Raw genomic sequence first — 19,277 nt, 5'->3', positions numbered from 1 at the left:
GATGATGGGAAAGGCAGCGGAGCACAACAGACACTAGTATGGCAATTTGTAAATCAATGGATGTGTAACTGATGTGAATCTGCAATCTGTGTATGGGGTGAAGGTGGGAGTTCATAACCCACTTGAATCAAAGTGTGGAATATGATATGTCAAGAAATTTGTAATGTTTTGAACAACCCACAATAAAAAATTAAAAAAAAAATACTGATAATGTAAACTTCACAAAAAAAGAAAACTCGATAGCTATCTAGTCAGAAATATAAAATGGTTGCTTACTTAAAATCATTTTATAATACTTAACATTTTATTTTAGGACAATTTTAGTCCCTTATATATCTTTAAATAATATGTACCCATTTCAAGAGTGGAAAACTATGAATGACTTAAGCTCTACTAGTGTCATAATATGCACATGCCATGTCAGCTTCTTAAAACTTCTGGTGTTGACTGTTTTACTCATGGTCAACATCATCAGTTTTAACCACATTATTATTGCTTAAGAAAATATGTGTGTTTTTATATTTCCTTTGATTTCTTAATACATTTATTTTATTAGTTGACTGCAAAAAAAAAAAAATAAATAAAATTTTGAATTCTTTGGTCTGGCTCAATTTAATGATAATTATGCATATTGAAATTGAAAGAAATACCACCACGCTTCTTAATTTTGAATAGTTTCAACTTTTCATTGCAAAGGTGATATAACACATCATGGAAGAGAGACTATCTAAGATAATTAACATGCTTTTTTTCCCCTAAGATGTAATTACAGAAAATTTGGGCTCAAATAACCGAAGTATGTGTGCTTTTGTGTGTGTGAAAATTTCTTAAAATAAGCAATATTAAACCGAATCCCACATCACTAGAAAGGTTAAATGTTTGGAATCTGGAGTATAATTCAAACTGTATTTTTAGAGACACATAAACTAAAAACTCTTAAAATGGAATTACTTCTGCTTGTCAAAAGCCATTGCTGGCTTCACTTTTGTATATGCCTAATACTATAGATAAAAAAGAAAAATGGGCTACGGTTTTGTAGCTCAGTGGTAGAGAGCTTGGACTTGTATGTGTGAGGCACTGGATTCAATCCTCAGTACCACATAGAATAAATAAATAGATTGTGTCCATTTATAACTAAAAAAAATATTTAAAAGAAAAACAAAAGTATAATGCAAGTTTTAGTCAGATTTTATAAAAAGAATCCTGTCTAGGAATTGGAATTGCCTCTGTAAGGCAGGAGTCTTATGTTGTGTGCATCCTCCATGCTTTGTAAAGTGCATGCTAAACCTCAGGAATTTTGTGGGCTACTGCTGACTAAACTGTCATGTTTAATATTCGTATAATTTTGTTTACTATTTCAACATATTGAAATATTACAATATTACAAAAAGATTTCTATTAATTAGAAAAAGTATTGTTTACAATAAACCATTACTCTCCTTTATGGAGAATTTCCTCCTTTGAACATCCAATAAAAACACTGTAAAACAATTGAGGATGGTTTATAATTTCATATATGGAGTGGAAGTATTGATGCTTTGATAGGCCTACCAACTTAAGGCCATTGGATTCCTTGGATTAACGAAGATGTAGATACCATACCCATAAGTTATCAAATCATCTGTAGAATAGTATTATATCCTCTCTTTTTAAAAGTATGGTAGTTTGTTGTTTTTCTGAAAATATAAATTGTGTGCTTTTCAGTGGATTATATTTTCTGTAATTAATTCCCTCCCATATCTTTTAAAGATTTCTTTTATAGCACAAACACCACCCTTGGGCCTGAAAGTGTATACACTTTTAGAAACAGGAAAACCAGATTCAGATTTGGCTGAATATGTTGTCTATAATGGTGAAGCAACAAGTGAAATTTTCAACATAAAGAGTATGATGAGTGACAGCGAACCTATAATTATAGAGAACCCCCACCTTATTCTTTCATTTGATAAAACTGGGCTTATGGAGGTAAGTTCTAAATAGTTATGAAATTCAAAGAAGGCTTGTCACTTTTAATTACATGTGCAGATTTCTTTGCAAAGGGAATAAAGTCTTTCTAAGAGCTGTACCAAATACTCCGGGTTTCTTTTGGATGAGCAGCTGTACAGCTTCAGTGGCCCTCATTATTCACAGCTGTGGTCTGTGGGTGGTACTAGTTAGTGTGAGGTGGTGCTATGCCATGGACTGTTAATAGTTCATTAGATAAGTTTTGAAAATGTCAATGTTTAGGAATGTTTACAAAACTCTGAAAACAATTTGATAGAGTAAAATTGCTAAAAGTAAAAAATTGAATATTCATGGCATGTCATTTTAAAAATAATTTTTAAATTCAGCTCTAGTTTTCAACTCGCTTTTATTGTACTTCTCAAAAATTTTGGCCCATGCATATTGGAAATAAAAAATAGATGTTCTCCTTCTACAGAAAGTTTGAGAAGCAGTGGTCTAGAATTCCTAATACATATAGCTCTTTGATCTTGATGAAGTGTGTTCTCACTTTTTGTTCCTATTGTGAAGGTTTTAAATTGTGAGGCTAAGTATAAAATTTTGGTATTCAACCAAGAATTTTGAACATTAGAAGCTTAAATTAGCACTTTTTCAATCTATTCTGTAACCATTTTTTTAATGGACACGTGCACAGAATCAGATGCAATGTGATAGTGAGTTGCTTAAATTTTTACCTTTAGACAATGATGACAAGGGAAGACAAGCAAATCCATGAAATAAAAGTGCAATTTACCTGGTATGGAACCACAAGTAAAAAAGACAAAAGCGGCGCCTACCTCTTCCTGCCTGATGGTTTTGCCCAGGTGAGTGGCACTGATGACAAGTGAAATATACTTATTGAAAGTATTGGGATGGGGTGTGTCTCATCAGTTTATCATTGATATGTTTATCTATTATGGATAAACTTTTGGCTCCAGTACTATGTTTACCCTTATTAATGCCTATCAATTTGTAGCTGAAAGTTAGATAAACAGTGTTTCAGAAGTGTAATTCAGTTAGAATGCTATAGTGAATGAATTTTTTGCATAAAAGGAAGCTAGATTTAACTTAAGGTTAGGATACTGTTGTGGTGTTTAACATGTGTGCAGCACAGCATATGTGCAGACATAAAACACCTAGTTCTGTGGGACAAATAGACTATGCAATCGACCGTATTTTCCTTAACTTTTAGCACTTCAATAAAACAAATTTTCCCTGATATATATAAAACAATAAAATTTACCAACTAGACCAGAATCCTGTGAAAACTACTGCCAACACTTTGATGTGTTATTTTTTATTGTCTTTTATTATATGCATATCCCTTCCCACTATTCTCAGTTTTGTCTCACAGGACTTTCATATTTTCTCATTTGTAGCAGTACTCACAGTCTGATGGCATGATTTTTTCTCATTTGTAGGTGTACTCACAGTCTGATGGCACAATTTTAATATACACTGGATGTGTACAAATTTCCTAATATTGCACATGTACTTTGTTCCAATTCTTCACTGCTGGGACATTGCAATAATCTTTGTTCCATCCTTTCGATGCGGCTCTGATTTTTTTTTTCCTGAGAATAACTTAGTAATTTTGCATTGGTGTATGAAGCATTTTTAAGTGTTCATTCCCAACGTTTTTTTTTTTTTTTTTTTTTTTTTTTTTAAGGAACTCTCAAATGTACTATTCTATGCACTGAGAATTAGCCATACTAAAAGTTTTGCCCATGATAATAGGTTAATTGAAATATATTTTCCTGTTAAAACTTTGTGATTACTAGTCAGGTGGAACTCTTTTTCTCCATTCATTATCTTTCATATTTGTTCTGTGAGTTTCCTATGTACATTTTTAGATCAAATGGTATATTGTTGTGTCCTGTAGATCTTTTTTTTGTCTTTCTTTTTTTTATTAGTTGCACATGACAATACAATGATCTTGACATATCATACATTTGAATCAAATGGGGTCCTGTAGATCTTTAATTACTCTTTTTGTATGTGGTAAAATTGATGTTTTCCCTATGTTGCAAAATTTTCTTTCAATGTGTCATTTAATTTTTTCATTATTTTTCTTTTATAATAGTTTGTAATGTTTGTTTAGTTATTTCTGTATTTTTTCTTTAGATTTCCCTTTTTTGCTTATAAACTTTATAGGTTTTTTTCCCCACCTAGAGATCAGTTAGCTATCCTCCTTAATGTTTTGTTGACTGCGGGACTTATCTTCTGAGAAAGTTACTTTTGTTCTGAAATTTTGGGACACCTGCTAACCAAAATCAAATATTTGATTTTTAGGAATTGTGTAGGCCACATTAAGGGCTTTAGCTTTATGTATTTTTTTTTAAGTCAGTGAAGAATTAAAGGTAAATTACAGCTCATAGTAGGTGTTCTGGAATGGACAGTGGATCTTCAGATTTTACCAAGGGGAGAGGTGCTTTAGCACCGAGTCACATCTCCAGCCTTTGTTTTAGTTTTTATGTTGAGACAGGGTTTCACTGAGTTGCTAAGGGCCTCACTAAATTTCTGAGGCTGGCCTCAAACTTGGAGTCATCTTGCCTCAGCCTCCAAAGTTGCTCCCACTGCGCGGGGCTTTTATTAAGTTTTTAAAGACAGTTGTGCTATGAAATATTGAGCGTAGATAAAAGTAATTGCATTATTTTTTCTTTAACTATGTGTAATGTCAGATAGAAGGTTAAAGAGAATTGGGATATTTTTTATAAAGGCAAAATAAAATAATAGCAGGGAGAGAGTCAGCTGAATGTATCAGAAAACAGTAGGAGCCCACACATCACCATCTCAGGTTCTCATCTCCCACCAACTTTCTTGCTATGTGCAGTAATCAGGTATAAGGATGTTGTAAATTAGTAAATATTTTATTAACTTCTGAATATTTTTCTCTAGCCAGAGATATAGATTTGGAATACAATTACACAATTCTTTGAATCTTACATTGCTCAAGTAGTTCACGCTGGAAGCCTAGCTTGTCATACTATTATCAAGCTAAGGTCTCTAATACTTGAAATATAATTCTTAAAGTATATGCTATAAAATATATGAAAATATAATTTTTAAAATAATATTTAAAATATAATTCTTAATAAATGCTTAAGTTTGTTTTCAGGTCACCTAAGTGCTTTTTCTCTTATTTTCTTGAACTTATATTTCAAATAATGAAAACTAAACCACTGGTTTCCAAGTATTTTTTTTAAGTTTATGAATTTGCTTTATATTTAAATAGTTCTTTCACATAACAGGCAAAATGTTTTAGTTAGTAAACCTGACTACGATTAAGCTGTTTCTAGATCCTGCTTTCTTTTTTTTTTTTATTTAATTTATTTTTTTTATTGGTTGTTCAAAACATTATAAAGCTATTGACATATCATATTTCATACAATAGATTCAAGTTGGTTATGAACTCCCAATTTTACCCCAAATACAGATTGTAGAATCACATCGGTTACACATCCACATTTTTACATAATGCCCTATTAGTAACTGTTGTATTCTGCTACCTTTACTATCCTCTACTATCACCCCTCCCTCCCCTCCCATCTTCTCTCACTACCCCATCCACTGTAATTCATTTCTCTCCTTGTTTATTTTCCCATTCCCCTCACAACCTCTTACATGTAATTTTGTATAACAAAACCCTAAAGAGAGAGATATAGAAGAAGATCTTAGAAGGTGGAAAAATGTACCCTGTTCATGGATAGGCAGAACTAACATCATCAAAATGGCGATATTACCAAAAGTTCTCTATAGGTTTAATGCAATGCCAATCAAAATCCCAACGGCATTTCTTGTAGAAACGGATAAAGCAATCATGAAATTCATATGGAAAAATAAAAGACCCAGAATAGCAAAAGCAATTCTATGCAGGAAGTGTGAATCAGGCGGTATAGCAATACCAGACTTAAAACTATATTACAGAGCAATAGTAACAAAAACAGCATGGTACTGGCACCAAAACAGGAGGGTGGACCAATGGTACAGAATAGAGGACACAGAGACTAATCCACAAAGCTACAACTATCTTATATTTGATAAAGGAGCTAAAAGCATGCAATGGAGGGAGGATAGCATCTTCAACAAATGGTGCTGGGAAAACTGGAAATCCATATGCAACAAAATGAAACTGAATCCCCTCCTCTCGCCATGCACAAAAGTTAACTCAAAATGGATCAAGGACCTAGATATCAAATCAGAGACTCTGCGTCTGATAGAAGAAAAAGTTGGTGCCGATCTACATATTGTAGGGTCGGGCTCCAAATTCCTTAATAGGACACCCATAGCACAAAAGTTGGTAACAAGAATCAACAAATGGGACTTACTTAAACTGAAAAGTTTTCTCTCAGCAAGAGAAACAATAAAAGAGGTAAATAGGGAGCCTACATCATGGGAACAAATTTTTACTCCTCACACTTTAGATCCTGCTTTCTATTACCTTATATGAATCTTTGTTGACATCCTTATCACCTGCCCCACACTCTGAACATTATAGGGGGCCTAGTTATTATAATAAATGTTAGCCTGGGAAGATGTCATGGCTGTAGAATGATTACTGTTTTTCAATAAATAACTATATGGCAGTATAGGGATTGTATATAGAAATTTTTATGCCTGGGAGAAATGTTTGTAGATCATCTGAGCCAATCAAATTGTAAACACTTGTAAATATAGAATTTGGCAGTTTTTAATAACTAAAATGTGATATTCAATTCTTAAGATGTTGCATATTTTGATATAATTAAGGTCTGGTTTTCATTTAAAATTGCAAATATTAGGTGATATGTGTTTGCCTATTTGGAAACTATATAAACATTTCTTGGAAAGATTTAGAAACCAAAATATGTTTACTAAAATTTATGTCATTTCCTCCTCAGCCTTATGTTTATAAAAAAGCACCCTTTGTCAGAGTGGTACATGGAAAGATTTATTCCGAAGTGACTAGCTACTTTGAACATGTTTCTCATACAGTTCGACTGTACAACCTACGGGGTAAGAAAACAGTTGTGAAATTTGTATACGGTTTCTTGGAATTTTGCTTTTCTTGTCATTTTAAATAAATTAGCAATCAGCTTATTTAGAGAGAATTTAATCTTCTTAAAATTAACTTAATATCTTCGGTGTACCAATGTAATATTTACCTTTTTTTTTTTTTTTGGTACCAGGGATTGAACTCACGGACACTCGGCCACCGAGCCACATCCCCAGCCCTATTTTGTATTTTATTTAGAGACAAGTTTTCACTGATTTGCTTATTAGAACCTCGCTTTTGCTAAGGCTGGCTTTGAACTTGTGATCCTCCCACCTCAGCCTCCCTAGTGCCTGGGATTACAGGCATTCGCCAACAGGCCTGACAATATTTACCTTTTGATAATAAAAAATGATAAACATTTCATTCCTCCGCATACACGTTTTTTCTCCTCTGGGTCTTCTCCTTCATTTGGCAATTGTTGCTTAAGTCATGAGTTTATTAACTAGAAGCCTGATTGTTAAGACTTGAAAACAATAATATTTTTGTTTCAATTGTCATAAATGACTTTAAATTAATGGAACACACACACACACAGAGACCTGTCTTCTTAAATATACAGTGTATTACAATCACATGTATTAAACACATATAACTTTAAAAGAAAAATGTTTCCAAGTAGTTCTGTTTGTTTATAGCTCTTTATAATGTAGGGTATGAAATCACACATTTAGTTTTTAAACAGTATTGAGCAGCATCTTTATTAGCTAAAATGATAAGAAACAGGCTTTTGATCATTTTTTGGAACTTAACCCTGGGCAGTCAACTGATCCTTCATGGGATCTAGGTGGAGCTTTAGATTACAAACACACTTTCAGCTACATTGGCTATTTTTTAATTCAGTGATTTTAGAATAGGGTACTTTTAATAGCCAGGCCATTTACTGGGTTATCAGTGCTCTTAGAAGTGAAACTTATAAAAATGCCATTTTATCTTTGCTCTTAGCTAAGCTGAAAAAAAAAAATTTACAACGGGAAAAACTAATGATAAACTGTGTTAATAGGCACTAATTCCTTTTGGGGCTTTATGGAGAAGCAAAAAATATAATTTTCTGATTTTAAAACTCTAAATTTATTTTTGCTTTGATTTAGGGTCTTTAACTTAAAATTTCTATGATTACTGTTTTTAATAAATAACTATATGGACAGTAATAGGGATTGTATATAGAAATTTTTATGCCTTGCCTTTCCATAGACTATTAGGTATAGACAAACCTTTTTCTCAAGTAACTTCTTAAATAATAATTGGATATATTTTTAAAACAATCCATGATTCCTAGGTTGAATCAAGAACTAAAAGGTCTTCTGGAAGTGGGAAAAGTAGTACTGGGCACTAACTTTGTGTCATAATTGTAACTTCTCTGCAATTCCTTTCTACATGTAGGAAAGCCTGTAGTTCTGAAATACTCTCCTATTGAGTTTCCCAAACTTCTGGCAAGCCAGAAACAATGTTTTGGATCATCTGATTGCATAAGCCTCTCCTGAGAGCCTAACATTTTCAGCTATCACAGAATGTTTCATTTTATGGGAATAGCATCACATGGAAGATGTGTTCATCTATTTTTAATTTTACTTAAAACTAGTTTGTTTAATGAGGATGTTCTTCCTCACGTGCAGCATAGCACATGCCTATGTCATCAAGATGGATTTACCTTTATTTTTCATCAATTGTATTTAGAGATCAGCTGTGTCCTAGAATAAAAGCCAAAGCAATTCATTCTAAAATTTCAACCTCTTAATCAAGAGTATTTGCTTAATTGCTTTTGTTTTTATTTAATTGTGTCTATCAATGTCACTGCATCCCTTGAGTTTTCATTGGGTTTTTGTGGGATTCTGGAACTCATGGGGTAGTTTGCATAGGGTACATAACCCCCTTCTTCTGCAGGTGTCTCTAGTTCAGCCTCCATTTTACCTTAGTGGCTGATTGGAAATTAATAGAGTTTGACTTGCCTGCTTACTTATTCCAACAAACTGTGCTGATCAGAACTGAATGGTTGTCTTCTTTACTCTCTTCCTGTCCCCACTGGGTAGTGAACTATCAATGGCTGACTAACAGCTGCTCAGCCACTGAGATTTGACTGGCTCTGGCCCTTCCAAATTACTGTCTCTTTAGTACTCTAAACACTTCTTGGGCTGTCAGTTTGGCTCATTACTATTTGCTGGCTTGGCTTCTGCCTTTTTTTTTTTTTTTTTTTTTTGTCTGCTTTATTGTTTCATTTTTCTTTTCTCATGTGTTTCCTTTCTAGATCCTTTCTCCTCTCTCTTCCTTGGTGGTGTGGTGCAGAGAGGCTTTTAAAAGGGCATTGCCTGTTTGGCAGGTACCTCATTTTATCACCAAATTGACCAGTATTGATACTTTGAACAGCTATTAAGGTCTTGGTTCTTACCTATTTTCACTTTTTCTCAGTACTTGTGGTCTATTCATTAGTTGCTAGAAAAATATTTTCAAATGTTGAAGTATAATTTTATGCCAGGTCTCAAAATTTATATAAATCTGACCTGTAGGTAATGGAGGTATTTTAAAAATGAGATTTGATTAGTTCAGAAAGAAAGCACTAATGAAAACATAAATATGGTCTTCATATTGCTTCTGAATTTGTTAGTGGGTACAATAAACTTGGACTGGAGCTTTTTTTTTTCCTTCTAATATTAGATTTTTATAGCTTGAAAGCAAAAAGCTTTAGAAGTTTGTGAGAAATGACAGATAAATAAGTGTAATGAGAAGTTAACTTAGAGTGCTTTTCTGGGAGAGTTTTACTCTAGTTGCCTGGATTAAATTGGAAATCAGCATGTATCAACTTGAAGTGACATCTGTATCTTTTTTCCTCTATAGCCCTCTGTATTTTTTTTTTTTTCAACATGGAAGGTAGTGGGAGATGAGATACCAGAATCACCTGGAAGGTTTTCTTCCAAGCTGTATCCCCTCCTCTGTTTGTGTCGGACAGAGCTCTTCCAAGATTTCCTTATTATCCCCATTATGGCAGTGTTGCCTTTTCTCTGTAGTCTTGGTGATTCACCTCTCTCTGTCCTTCTCTTTCCCCATTGACTGAGGATTCAGCGAGGTTTTAATGAAATCACTGTTCAAATCCTAGGATAGAGATGTAAAGTCTTCAGGATGTTTCACCATAGACATTCCATCTCCTAGAAGAATGTTCTTCAGGGCTGGTAGGCAGTACCAAGGCCTCTGTATTAAGAAACACCTGAAAGCTCTTTAACATCTTGAACCAGCCTCCTGTAAACCAGGAGTCTGCATGACTGATCAAAATAAGCAGACAGAAGGTGGCTTTTTATTTTAGATCCAAAGAAAATGTCAGTTAACTTCCATGGTTTGTAGATAGACTTTTAGCTAGTATTTCTTAAAATAACCAAAATGTTGATTGTCAAATTTAACCTATTTTTTAGATATGCTAATTTTGTCCCCCTAAGTTGGCCAGATATAATTATTAGATAAATATTAATGAACAGAGCCTGCTTCTTTTTAGGAACAAATTTCTGATCCAGGAAGAAATGGGAGTTGGTGAAAGGAAATAAATAGTTAATGTAATTTTATGTAATTGTATTAGGTTAGTAAACCAGCTAATTATATAAAAGATTTTATTTCTCAGCAATGAAAATGAGTTGTTAATATTATAGATATCTGTCTTTATTGAGTTCTCTATGTTAAACCTTTGAAATTTAGTTTATTGAAATATTCTTTCATAAAACTGAAGTAATGAAAACTTCACTAAATATACTTATAGTTCTCAGCCTCTTATTTTTCTTGCTCTTTGGCCTTTTTATCCCCTAAAGGAATTTTGCCCAAATTAAACTTTGGGAGAAAACAAGATGAAGAACACAAATCAAACACTTCCTAAATTACGTAAACTATTTGGTCATTATTGATTTTGAAACAAACTCTGTTGAGAGGCCTCAGTTCAACCCTACTTTTGATATTGGTTTGGTATTTAACTTTAGTTTCTCTGTTTGCACTCTCTCCAGATTTGGAAAATGATTATAAGTACAGTTGAAAGTCTGTCCTCCTTAGCATTATATAAACTATTAAAAAAACACTCTATGTTTCTTTTCATTATTGTTCAAACATCACATTCAAAAGATTTCTAGAAATATTAAATTAGAAGAAATCTTGTATTCACTAGCTTTAAGAGCTGTACAAGATCAGAGCAATTTCATAGATTTATAATGAAATAGAATTATTTGCCTTATGTCAGGTTAGATAAGAAATCCATTTTATAGCACACATAATTTAGTGAAATACCCTTTTGGAATAATTTTATAACTTCTAAAATATTGTTTGTAGAAAAATAACATTTTCTGAGGGGAGGAACGTTGAGGAGGTGGGAGTTATTTTTTCTTGTATAATCATCTTTTATTAAATTAAAGCTTCAAGCATCACTGAATAGCCTACTTTCCTTTTTTGTTAATCTTGGATTAAAAGATAGAATATAATACAAGCAAAAGCCCTCGTATTCTCTTGTAATACATTTGATATTCCACCATCACCAAGAGTATATACCTTGTAGTAACATAATGATCAGTGAGTAACATTGCTAACTGTGACTTCATTTGTCTTCAGAGCTGTAATTATTAGACTTTAGTGCCCTAGTTCCCTGACATCAACAGCTACTTTGAAAAATTAGGTTGCTATGGGTTACCACTGTGTCATGTACATTTACTCTGGCATAAGGTTGAGGTCCCAAAGCTGTTACAATACATATCTTCAAGGTCTCCTGGCCCCCAGGACTGTTTTCCTAGGCAGGTGGTGTGAGTGAGTATGTGTGTGTAAACCAAGTTTCAGTCCTTAGGAGAAATATCTTGAATGCAATAATATTTTTGCCTATTATTTACCAACATATTATAAAAGTCCTATATGTAGTGAATCTTACTAAAAGAAAGCAAGTAGCCTGGAGGTAAAATGTAATGAATTGCTATCAAAAAGTATGGAAGGAAAAATTTTCCTTTGACTGAAATGACTGAATAATTTTCTTTCATAGGTATAGTTAACAATCAAAGAGTGTTTCTTAGTTTTTGCCTGAGCAGTTTGAATATAAATCTAATTGGATTTATTGCATGACTCTTGACTTGTTAGAGTCAAAAATGAGCCTCATCTAGTTATTCACATAAAGTAATCAGATTGGGAATTAGAGACCTGAATTCTTGGTGTCTGGGCTAAGCAAACTAGAGTCACCTTTTGAGTTTGTCATTTCTTAGGAACTAGGAAATTAATCTATTAAAAAAAGAAGATGGTCCATTATGAGTAACCATCAGAGAGTCTTCATAAAATCTAGAATCATATAGTCTCTTGTGCTTGACTCCTTGGTTCTGAATTCATCTTCTACAGATGCTTGAATGTGGCACTTCCATTCCTGGAGTCTATCCCACTTGTAAATAAGATCCCAGAGTTTCATTGATGTTGTTTTTATTTCCACAAAAAGATTCATGAGAATATTAAAATTGTTTGCTATCAATCCTCATTTTCTCCCTAGGGCTGCATTCCATAGTTAGTTTGATTTAAGAGTGAAAAGCATTAAGTAAGTTCTGACTAGGCAGACTTAGGTAATTAAAACATTTTGGGGATATCATAATATGCTCAGAATTTTTTTTTCTGTTAATTGGAACTTTAAAAAATTGAAATAAGTAGCAATGTGTCGAACCTGATTATTCCCTACAGGCAAGGAAGAGGAGGTTATTTTAAGGCTCTGGAAAGTACATTCTGGTGATGGAAATTCAGACTCAGAGGTTATCTTGGGGGCTGTGTGACAGCAGCTACTGTATTGAAGGCAAAGCTTCTTCTCAGAGAAACATCATCCTTACAAACGTGTGTTGTGCTGAACTGTGATGAGGGCTCCAGGATGGGAAACACAGTGGAAGCATGATGGCTCAGACCCCAGAGTCAGCCTCTGCATCCTGTTCCCATCCCTCACCCCCCTCTCTGCTGCTTACCAACTACTTGGCCTTGTGCAGGTTACTAGACTTGATTTCATCATCTTAAAGGGGTACAGTAACAGAGCCTACCTTACAGAGGAGCTGGGAATAACTACATTACTATACTTGACACCTGGCCCATGATTAAGCATTGGATCTACTTGAGAAGAAAGTGGCCCCAATGAGTTAGTAACTATCAGAAGAGAAAGAATGGTCATCAAATGGCAAGGGAGTTGGGGAAGATTTGATGAAGGAAGCAAGTTGTTGAGAGGCTAGATCTTGCAGAAATGTTATTTGAATGGACAGAAGAGAAGGAAGAGTAAAGTAAAGCCTAAAATGGAGTTGATTAGGTCCAACTCCCTGGTTCCTATATGAATATGAAGAAATCTGTGCCCCTTACATATTCTTAAATTGACATCTACTTTTTCTATACATTTAAATAATTGCAAAAAAAAATGTTGTTTTGGTCTTGTAAAATAATGACATTTAGAGATAATCATATCCATGAGCAGAGGTTTGATACCAAGATATGCATTTTTAAAAAGCCTGCACAAGCTCTTCTTGAACTTACATTTTCTCCTTGAACTCTTATTTGCATTCTATTTTCCCTTCAGAATTTTATCTTACTATTTTTATGCTTAAGAGTCTTGTTATTGGTCAACCTTTCATTATTTCACTGAAACAAAAATCACTTGTGTTTATCTATATGTATTAAAATTTATACTAAGGTTTCTAAGTATCAAGTATTTTCTAGATTGAATTACAAAAATTATTAATAATATGCAGTTGGTCAAAACGATATAAATGTGTTACTATTTTTGATAATTCATTTTATAAATTTCAATGGAAATATTTAACGAATTGTACCTTTTTGTTTTTATAAGTGTTGATGCAAAGGAACATTATATAAATAATTGGTAACAAAAGGAGTTTTTGTTATAGGACTATCATTCAAAACTTTAAACTCCTTCTGAATTAGATGTCATAAGTCAGAGTAACTATCAAACATCAATTTAAAAAAATTATAGTTGTAGATGGACAGAATGCCTTTATTTTATTTGTTTATTTTTTATTCGGTGCTGAGGATGGAGCCCAGTGCCTGACATGTGTAATGTGTAGACAAGCACTCTGATACTGAGCTACAGCCCCAGCCCTCAAACATCAATTTTGATGAACTCTTTTTTTTTCTTTTTTTTTTTTTTGATACTAGTGATTGAACCCAGGGGGTCTTTACCACTGATCCACATTCCCAGCCTTTTTATTTTTTATTTTGAGACAGGATCTCAATAGATTGTTTACAACCTTGCAATCCATATGATCAAAGGCTGTTACTAAGTTTCTGAGGCTAGCCTCAAACTTGTGACCCTCTTGCCTCAGCCTCCTGAGTGGCTGGGATTACAGTCATGTGTCATCCTGCCTGGCTTGATGGACTATTTTTTTTTTTAATATTTATTTTTTGGTTGTGGTTGGACACAATACCTTTATTTTATTTATTTATTTTTATGTGGTGCTGAGGATTGAACCTAGGGCCTTGCATGTGCCAGGCAAGTACTCTACCGCTGAGCCACAACCCTGGCCCCTTGATGTACTATTTTAGGTCTCCCTTCAATTTTGTTCAAAGCAAACAATTGGATACCACATTTTGCAAAAATATGTTATTCATCCAGGTCCAATCAGACACCAGTATTTTAAATTCTCTTTGTTCAACACCCATTGGAGTTAAGGTTGAAGAGAGGTATGCTGCTCTGCTGCCACTGCCTCCTCCTCCTCCTGCTTAGAAATTCTGAAAGAGTGGTAGAAAAGGAAGCAGCAGACATGCCTCCAGGGCAGGACTGTTTTCTGGCAGATCAGTGTGAGGAATGATATTTGGAATTCAAGGCTCCCATCAAAAGGCACCTGGGGAAGGAGCTGTTTGGAGAACTGAAAGTAGATTGGTTCAGAGAAACTGTCAGTGCCAAGTGGGTGAAGACCGACTAGCCTGATCATTTGAGCATTCTTCCCTCCCCTGTCCTAGACCAGTCCAAGCCTGCATCATGAAGAAAGCACCAAGAAAACTCTGGTGTTGTGAGCTCTTCTATTTACCTCCTAGGGAAGTACTTTAGTTAGACCTTATCTTGTGTTCATTATCTATTTTGAGGTTAGAACTGCTTGGTGTAGGTGTTTGTTCCCTCCAAAACAAAGCTTCCCCAAAAAACTCTTGCTTCATAAAATGATTTTTTTTTTAAATAAAAGGCAGCTTTCCAGTTTCATTGTGTATTTTTCAGTTTTTAGGCCTTTTTCAGGTATATCATACTAAATCAGAATAATCTTTACCCATAGTTTAAAATCCTGTGATCAAAGGCTATACTTCTATTATGCATTTACTTTTTGACATTGTTATGAGAATTATTGAAATGAAAAGAAAAAAGTGTACAGGCTAGTGCCAAACTCGTAAGTGATCAATACATAGTAATAGTTATTAATATAGTGTTTCACAACTAGAACAATGTGATGTATCATCATTTTCTTTAATTTGAAACATGGAATGAAATTTACTAGAATTTGTATTCATGAAAGCAGATGCTAAAATTTTCACTTTGGGAGAAATAATCAATGTGAACATTTACAGACCCAGAAATCAGCAGTGCCTCAGAGGATAAATTAGATCTTATAATGGATGATGAGTTGAGAAAGTCAACATGGAGAAAAGGTCGTCCACTTGTGGAAATTACTACCATTTCTTATTTTGGTACATTCAGATATGAGGACAATTTAAAAGTTTATATAGCCATGACAGTATTTGCTTTTTACAAACAATATTTACGTGTTGACTTTAGTTCCTCATTGTTATGAGAATTGTCATTTCATTGTACATGTTGAACTAAACATTGTGTTAATCAGTAGCCATGTGTGTCACCTCCAAGAGTAGCTGGATTAATTTCACAAAAACAGTGCCAGAAAAGTAAATATGTAATGGGAAAAATTTTATATTTTTGATGATTTAAATACAAAATACTCCCAAATGTGGAGAGGAAAATATTCAAAATCAGAAGTCTTTGTTTTCCATGGCAGCTGCTTAAGGTTCTACCTGTCACTTTTTATTTTTCTAGATGGGCATGGACCAGTTGCTGTTATCTCATCTTGAACTAATGATTTGTCTTAATCACATGTTAAGTATACTGATAAGACACTAGAATCTTGGTGTGGAGTGAGGCTCTCTTGGTCTTTTCCCCAAACTGTTGCCTATCACTCCTTTAACATATTGAATTTGTCAGAGTAATATCTAATTTATCTGTATATTCCTTGGAAAAGGATACTTAGCATTTGAAAATTACTAGAAGGGATGATTTGGAGAGGTGGAGAGGGCTGGACTTAACTCTAAGATTCTGCAGTTCAGAGTTGAATTGGCCTGTTCCAGATACATATGACAAAGATCTGAGTGGGGGGATGCAGCTAGTACATAGGAAAGGATGGATGCTGAGATTTTTCCACAGGCCATCATCATCTTTACTGCTCACAGATGAGACCCCAGGCTTTCCATCTGCATTTCTTAAAGTCTTTATACCTTCCCTGTTTCCTCCCCGCATGGGAGGTGTTGGGGATACCCTTCAATTTTTTCTCTGATCCAAGGAATACTTGTTTGGGGTTCTGAGGTTGGTGCTAAGCAACTGTCAAGAAGGTGATAATGCTCTTTCTTTTCTGTCCCTGCTTTACTGATCCATCCTGTGGGCAAAGGCTCTAAAGAGACCAGCATCTTTTTCCTCCCGAAGCTGTGACATGACCCAGTCTGCTGACCTACTTGGTTTCATTTCCTCCTGACCTCTTAAGAAAATGTTTTTCCTTTCAGAATGTTGATAATTGTTTTTAAATACAAATACCATATAGGCATACCCTTTTTGACAAAAGTCATATTTTATAACCCCTTCTAGAATCTGTGCCTATCCCTATCCTTTCCTCAGGGGAGGTTGTAACAAACGCCCCTACCCCTGTAGAAATATATAGCATTGTGTTTGTGTCTGTTTTCAGCATAAAGTTTATTATACTACACAAGTACTACATTTAACTTTTTCATCAGATCTCTTTCTCTGCCAGAACAGACATCTACCTCATTGTTTTCATTTGCTACACAGCATTCCATAGCATGGTTATACCTGATCTTATTTTTTCATTTCCTTCTTGATAGATATCTAGAATATTTTCCCAGTTTTTCCTCTTAGCAGTAGTACACAGCAAGTATGCTGGTAACTTGCTTCCTGTGTGCACAACTGTGCTCACCTCAGCTAGAAACAGTGAGGAGGAACTGCTGTGTAATAGAGCATGTGTTCTTAATTTTTGATAAGAGTTTGGGGCTCTTTCAGAGACGTTTGGGCAAGCCTTGTAACACCTTAATTATATTTTACTCAATTAAACAGCTGATATAGTATATAAGATTCCAGTTCAACACCCTTTCTGTCTTTCTCTCTCATTAAATTTGGACATCTTTCTACTCAAGAGTTGCTGCAAGCCTTTCCCAGTACTTGGTCTCAGAGTAAATTTAGCTTTCTCCAGTCATTCTGCCAGTGAGGCATAATGCCTGAAACATTTAGGTGCTGCTGCTGCCGGCCTCATAAGCTTGGGCAAGTGATTTCCTCCTAGGCTTAGGACCAGGATTAAGTATATAAAGCATCTGGTTAGCATATGGTACATAGTAAGCATCAGCAATGGAGAGCTACTCTCATTGCATCTTAGCTGCCACCCTTCGCTCCACAGACACTTGTTGTATACCTTCTGTGCGCTGGGAGCTAAATAAGACATGATCCCTGTGTTTGAGGAGCTTGTGTTCTAATCTGCATGCATTTGCTCACAATGAAAATCCTATTCCTTCATCTTCCCAGCTGCTTAAACTTTACTCATAGCAGTTTGCTTTCCTTCCGTGTCAGCAAATTTCTATGTGATGAAGGACAGGCTCTCTTGCATCTTAGCTATTTGTGTTTAATGGTGATTTAGCCATTCATGTGGCCAGAATGTTAAGACCTAGAATGTAAAGATGCTGTGTAGGAAAGTCTCTGTGTATGAGAACTTAACAGGCTCTAGGAAGTAAAACAATAGCCCCAGTTCCAGAGTGGAGACTAGAATCTACAGCATATATAGAAGAATTTAGTGGAATGGTACTTTCTTGGCCTCTTTTTTTTTTGCAAGTTTTCAACTGTGGACTGTCTCTTGCCCTTCGTTGTCTATATTAGCAAGAATAAACTACCTTCATTCTCTCTTCTCCAGAAGGGCAGGTATTAACAGCAAGAAGGGCACTTACTTCTCATATATAAATCAATGTAATGGCTTCATTCTTCTCTCCCCTCAATGGACTAATCTATATAAAGTAAGAGTCACTTCCTTTCCCAGGATTGCAGAAAATCCAGAAGGGTCTAGGCAGTCCTGGGTACCCAGGCCCAGAGTGAACCATTTTGGTAAAAGCAACATCTGTTAGTCAGCTTTTTGTCACCATTATCAAAATACACGACCAGCAACTTAGAGAATGAGAAGTTCATTTTGGCTCATAGTTTCAGAGGGCTCAGTCTATGCTAGGCTGACTCTATTGCTTTGGGCTGTCTCCATTGCTTTGGGCTGGAGTTGAGGTAGGGCATCATGGTGGAAGAGTGTGGCAGAGGAAAGCTGCTCCACTGTGGCAGGCAGGCAACAGAGAGCGTGGGGGGTGGGGACAAGATACAGTTTCCAAGGGCACTCCCCTGTGATGTACCTCTTTCAGCCATGCCCACCCCTGCCTGAAGTTTTCACCCAGTACAGTAGTTTTTTCAAATTATTAATCCATCAAATCAATTAATTCACCAATTAGGTTACAGCTCCCATAATCTAATAATTTCACTTCTGAACATTCCTACATGAACATTAGAGTTTTGAGCGGAAACCTTGTATCTAAACCATAACTCAGCACTTTTGCTGTCACATGCTGCAGAGATCCAGTGACCACTGGGTCCCATGGTGTGTATTCCTGCTCCCAGGGAAGTTCTCCCTTCCATCCCACAGGCTTCTTTAGCAAAGGCATCCCACAGGCTTCTTTAGGGGAATGTGAACACAGAAAGGCAAAAATTGGAAGTCTCTCTAACACATACTGTTTTTTAAAATATAATCAATTCTCTTTGAGAACTCAGGGATACCTTCTTGCTTTTACTGCTATTTTAGGTTTTGTTTTGTTCATAATAAGCATATTAAGTTTGATCTTATTTTAAAAGTCTGTCCTGGCTCAGAATTTAATGTCTTGTCGAGTTGTGAATGGACATAGAGCTCCTTTTAAACAGCTTTAAGAATTTGTTGCCATAGCAGGATCTGAGTGTAATATTGAGCTTGAGAAAGATGACTTTCTCAATGGA

At 34.9% G+C, this 19,277-nt stretch overlaps 1 protein-coding gene across 2 annotated transcripts in view; it reads left to right on the top strand.

Moving 5' to 3' along the window:
- The window catches only part of Man2a1 (mannosidase alpha class 2A member 1), a 179,055-nt gene that overhangs the window by 130,178 nt on the left and 29,600 nt on the right, over positions 1 to 19,277 (top strand). For both annotated transcript variants that reach the window (XM_046460088.2, XM_058584317.1), the window contains 3 exons: positions 1,750 to 1,965; positions 2,682 to 2,804; positions 6,861 to 6,975. In XM_046460088.2, the coding sequence (XP_046316044.1) occupies positions 1,750 to 1,965; positions 2,682 to 2,804; positions 6,861 to 6,975 (454 nt within the window). The remainder of the gene's footprint in view (positions 1 to 1,749; positions 1,966 to 2,681; positions 2,805 to 6,860; positions 6,976 to 19,277) is intronic.

Source organism: Marmota monax, unplaced genomic scaffold (genome assembly GCF_021218885.2).
Source record: "Marmota monax isolate L192 unplaced genomic scaffold, Marmota_monax_Labrador192_F-V1.1 WCK01_AAM20220418_F8-fsc00006, whole genome shotgun sequence".
NCBI lineage: Eukaryota > Metazoa > Chordata > Mammalia > Rodentia > Sciuridae > Marmota > Marmota monax.
The sequence above is the reverse complement of the archived record's forward strand: the minus strand, read 5'-3'. Positions and strand labels throughout refer to the sequence as shown.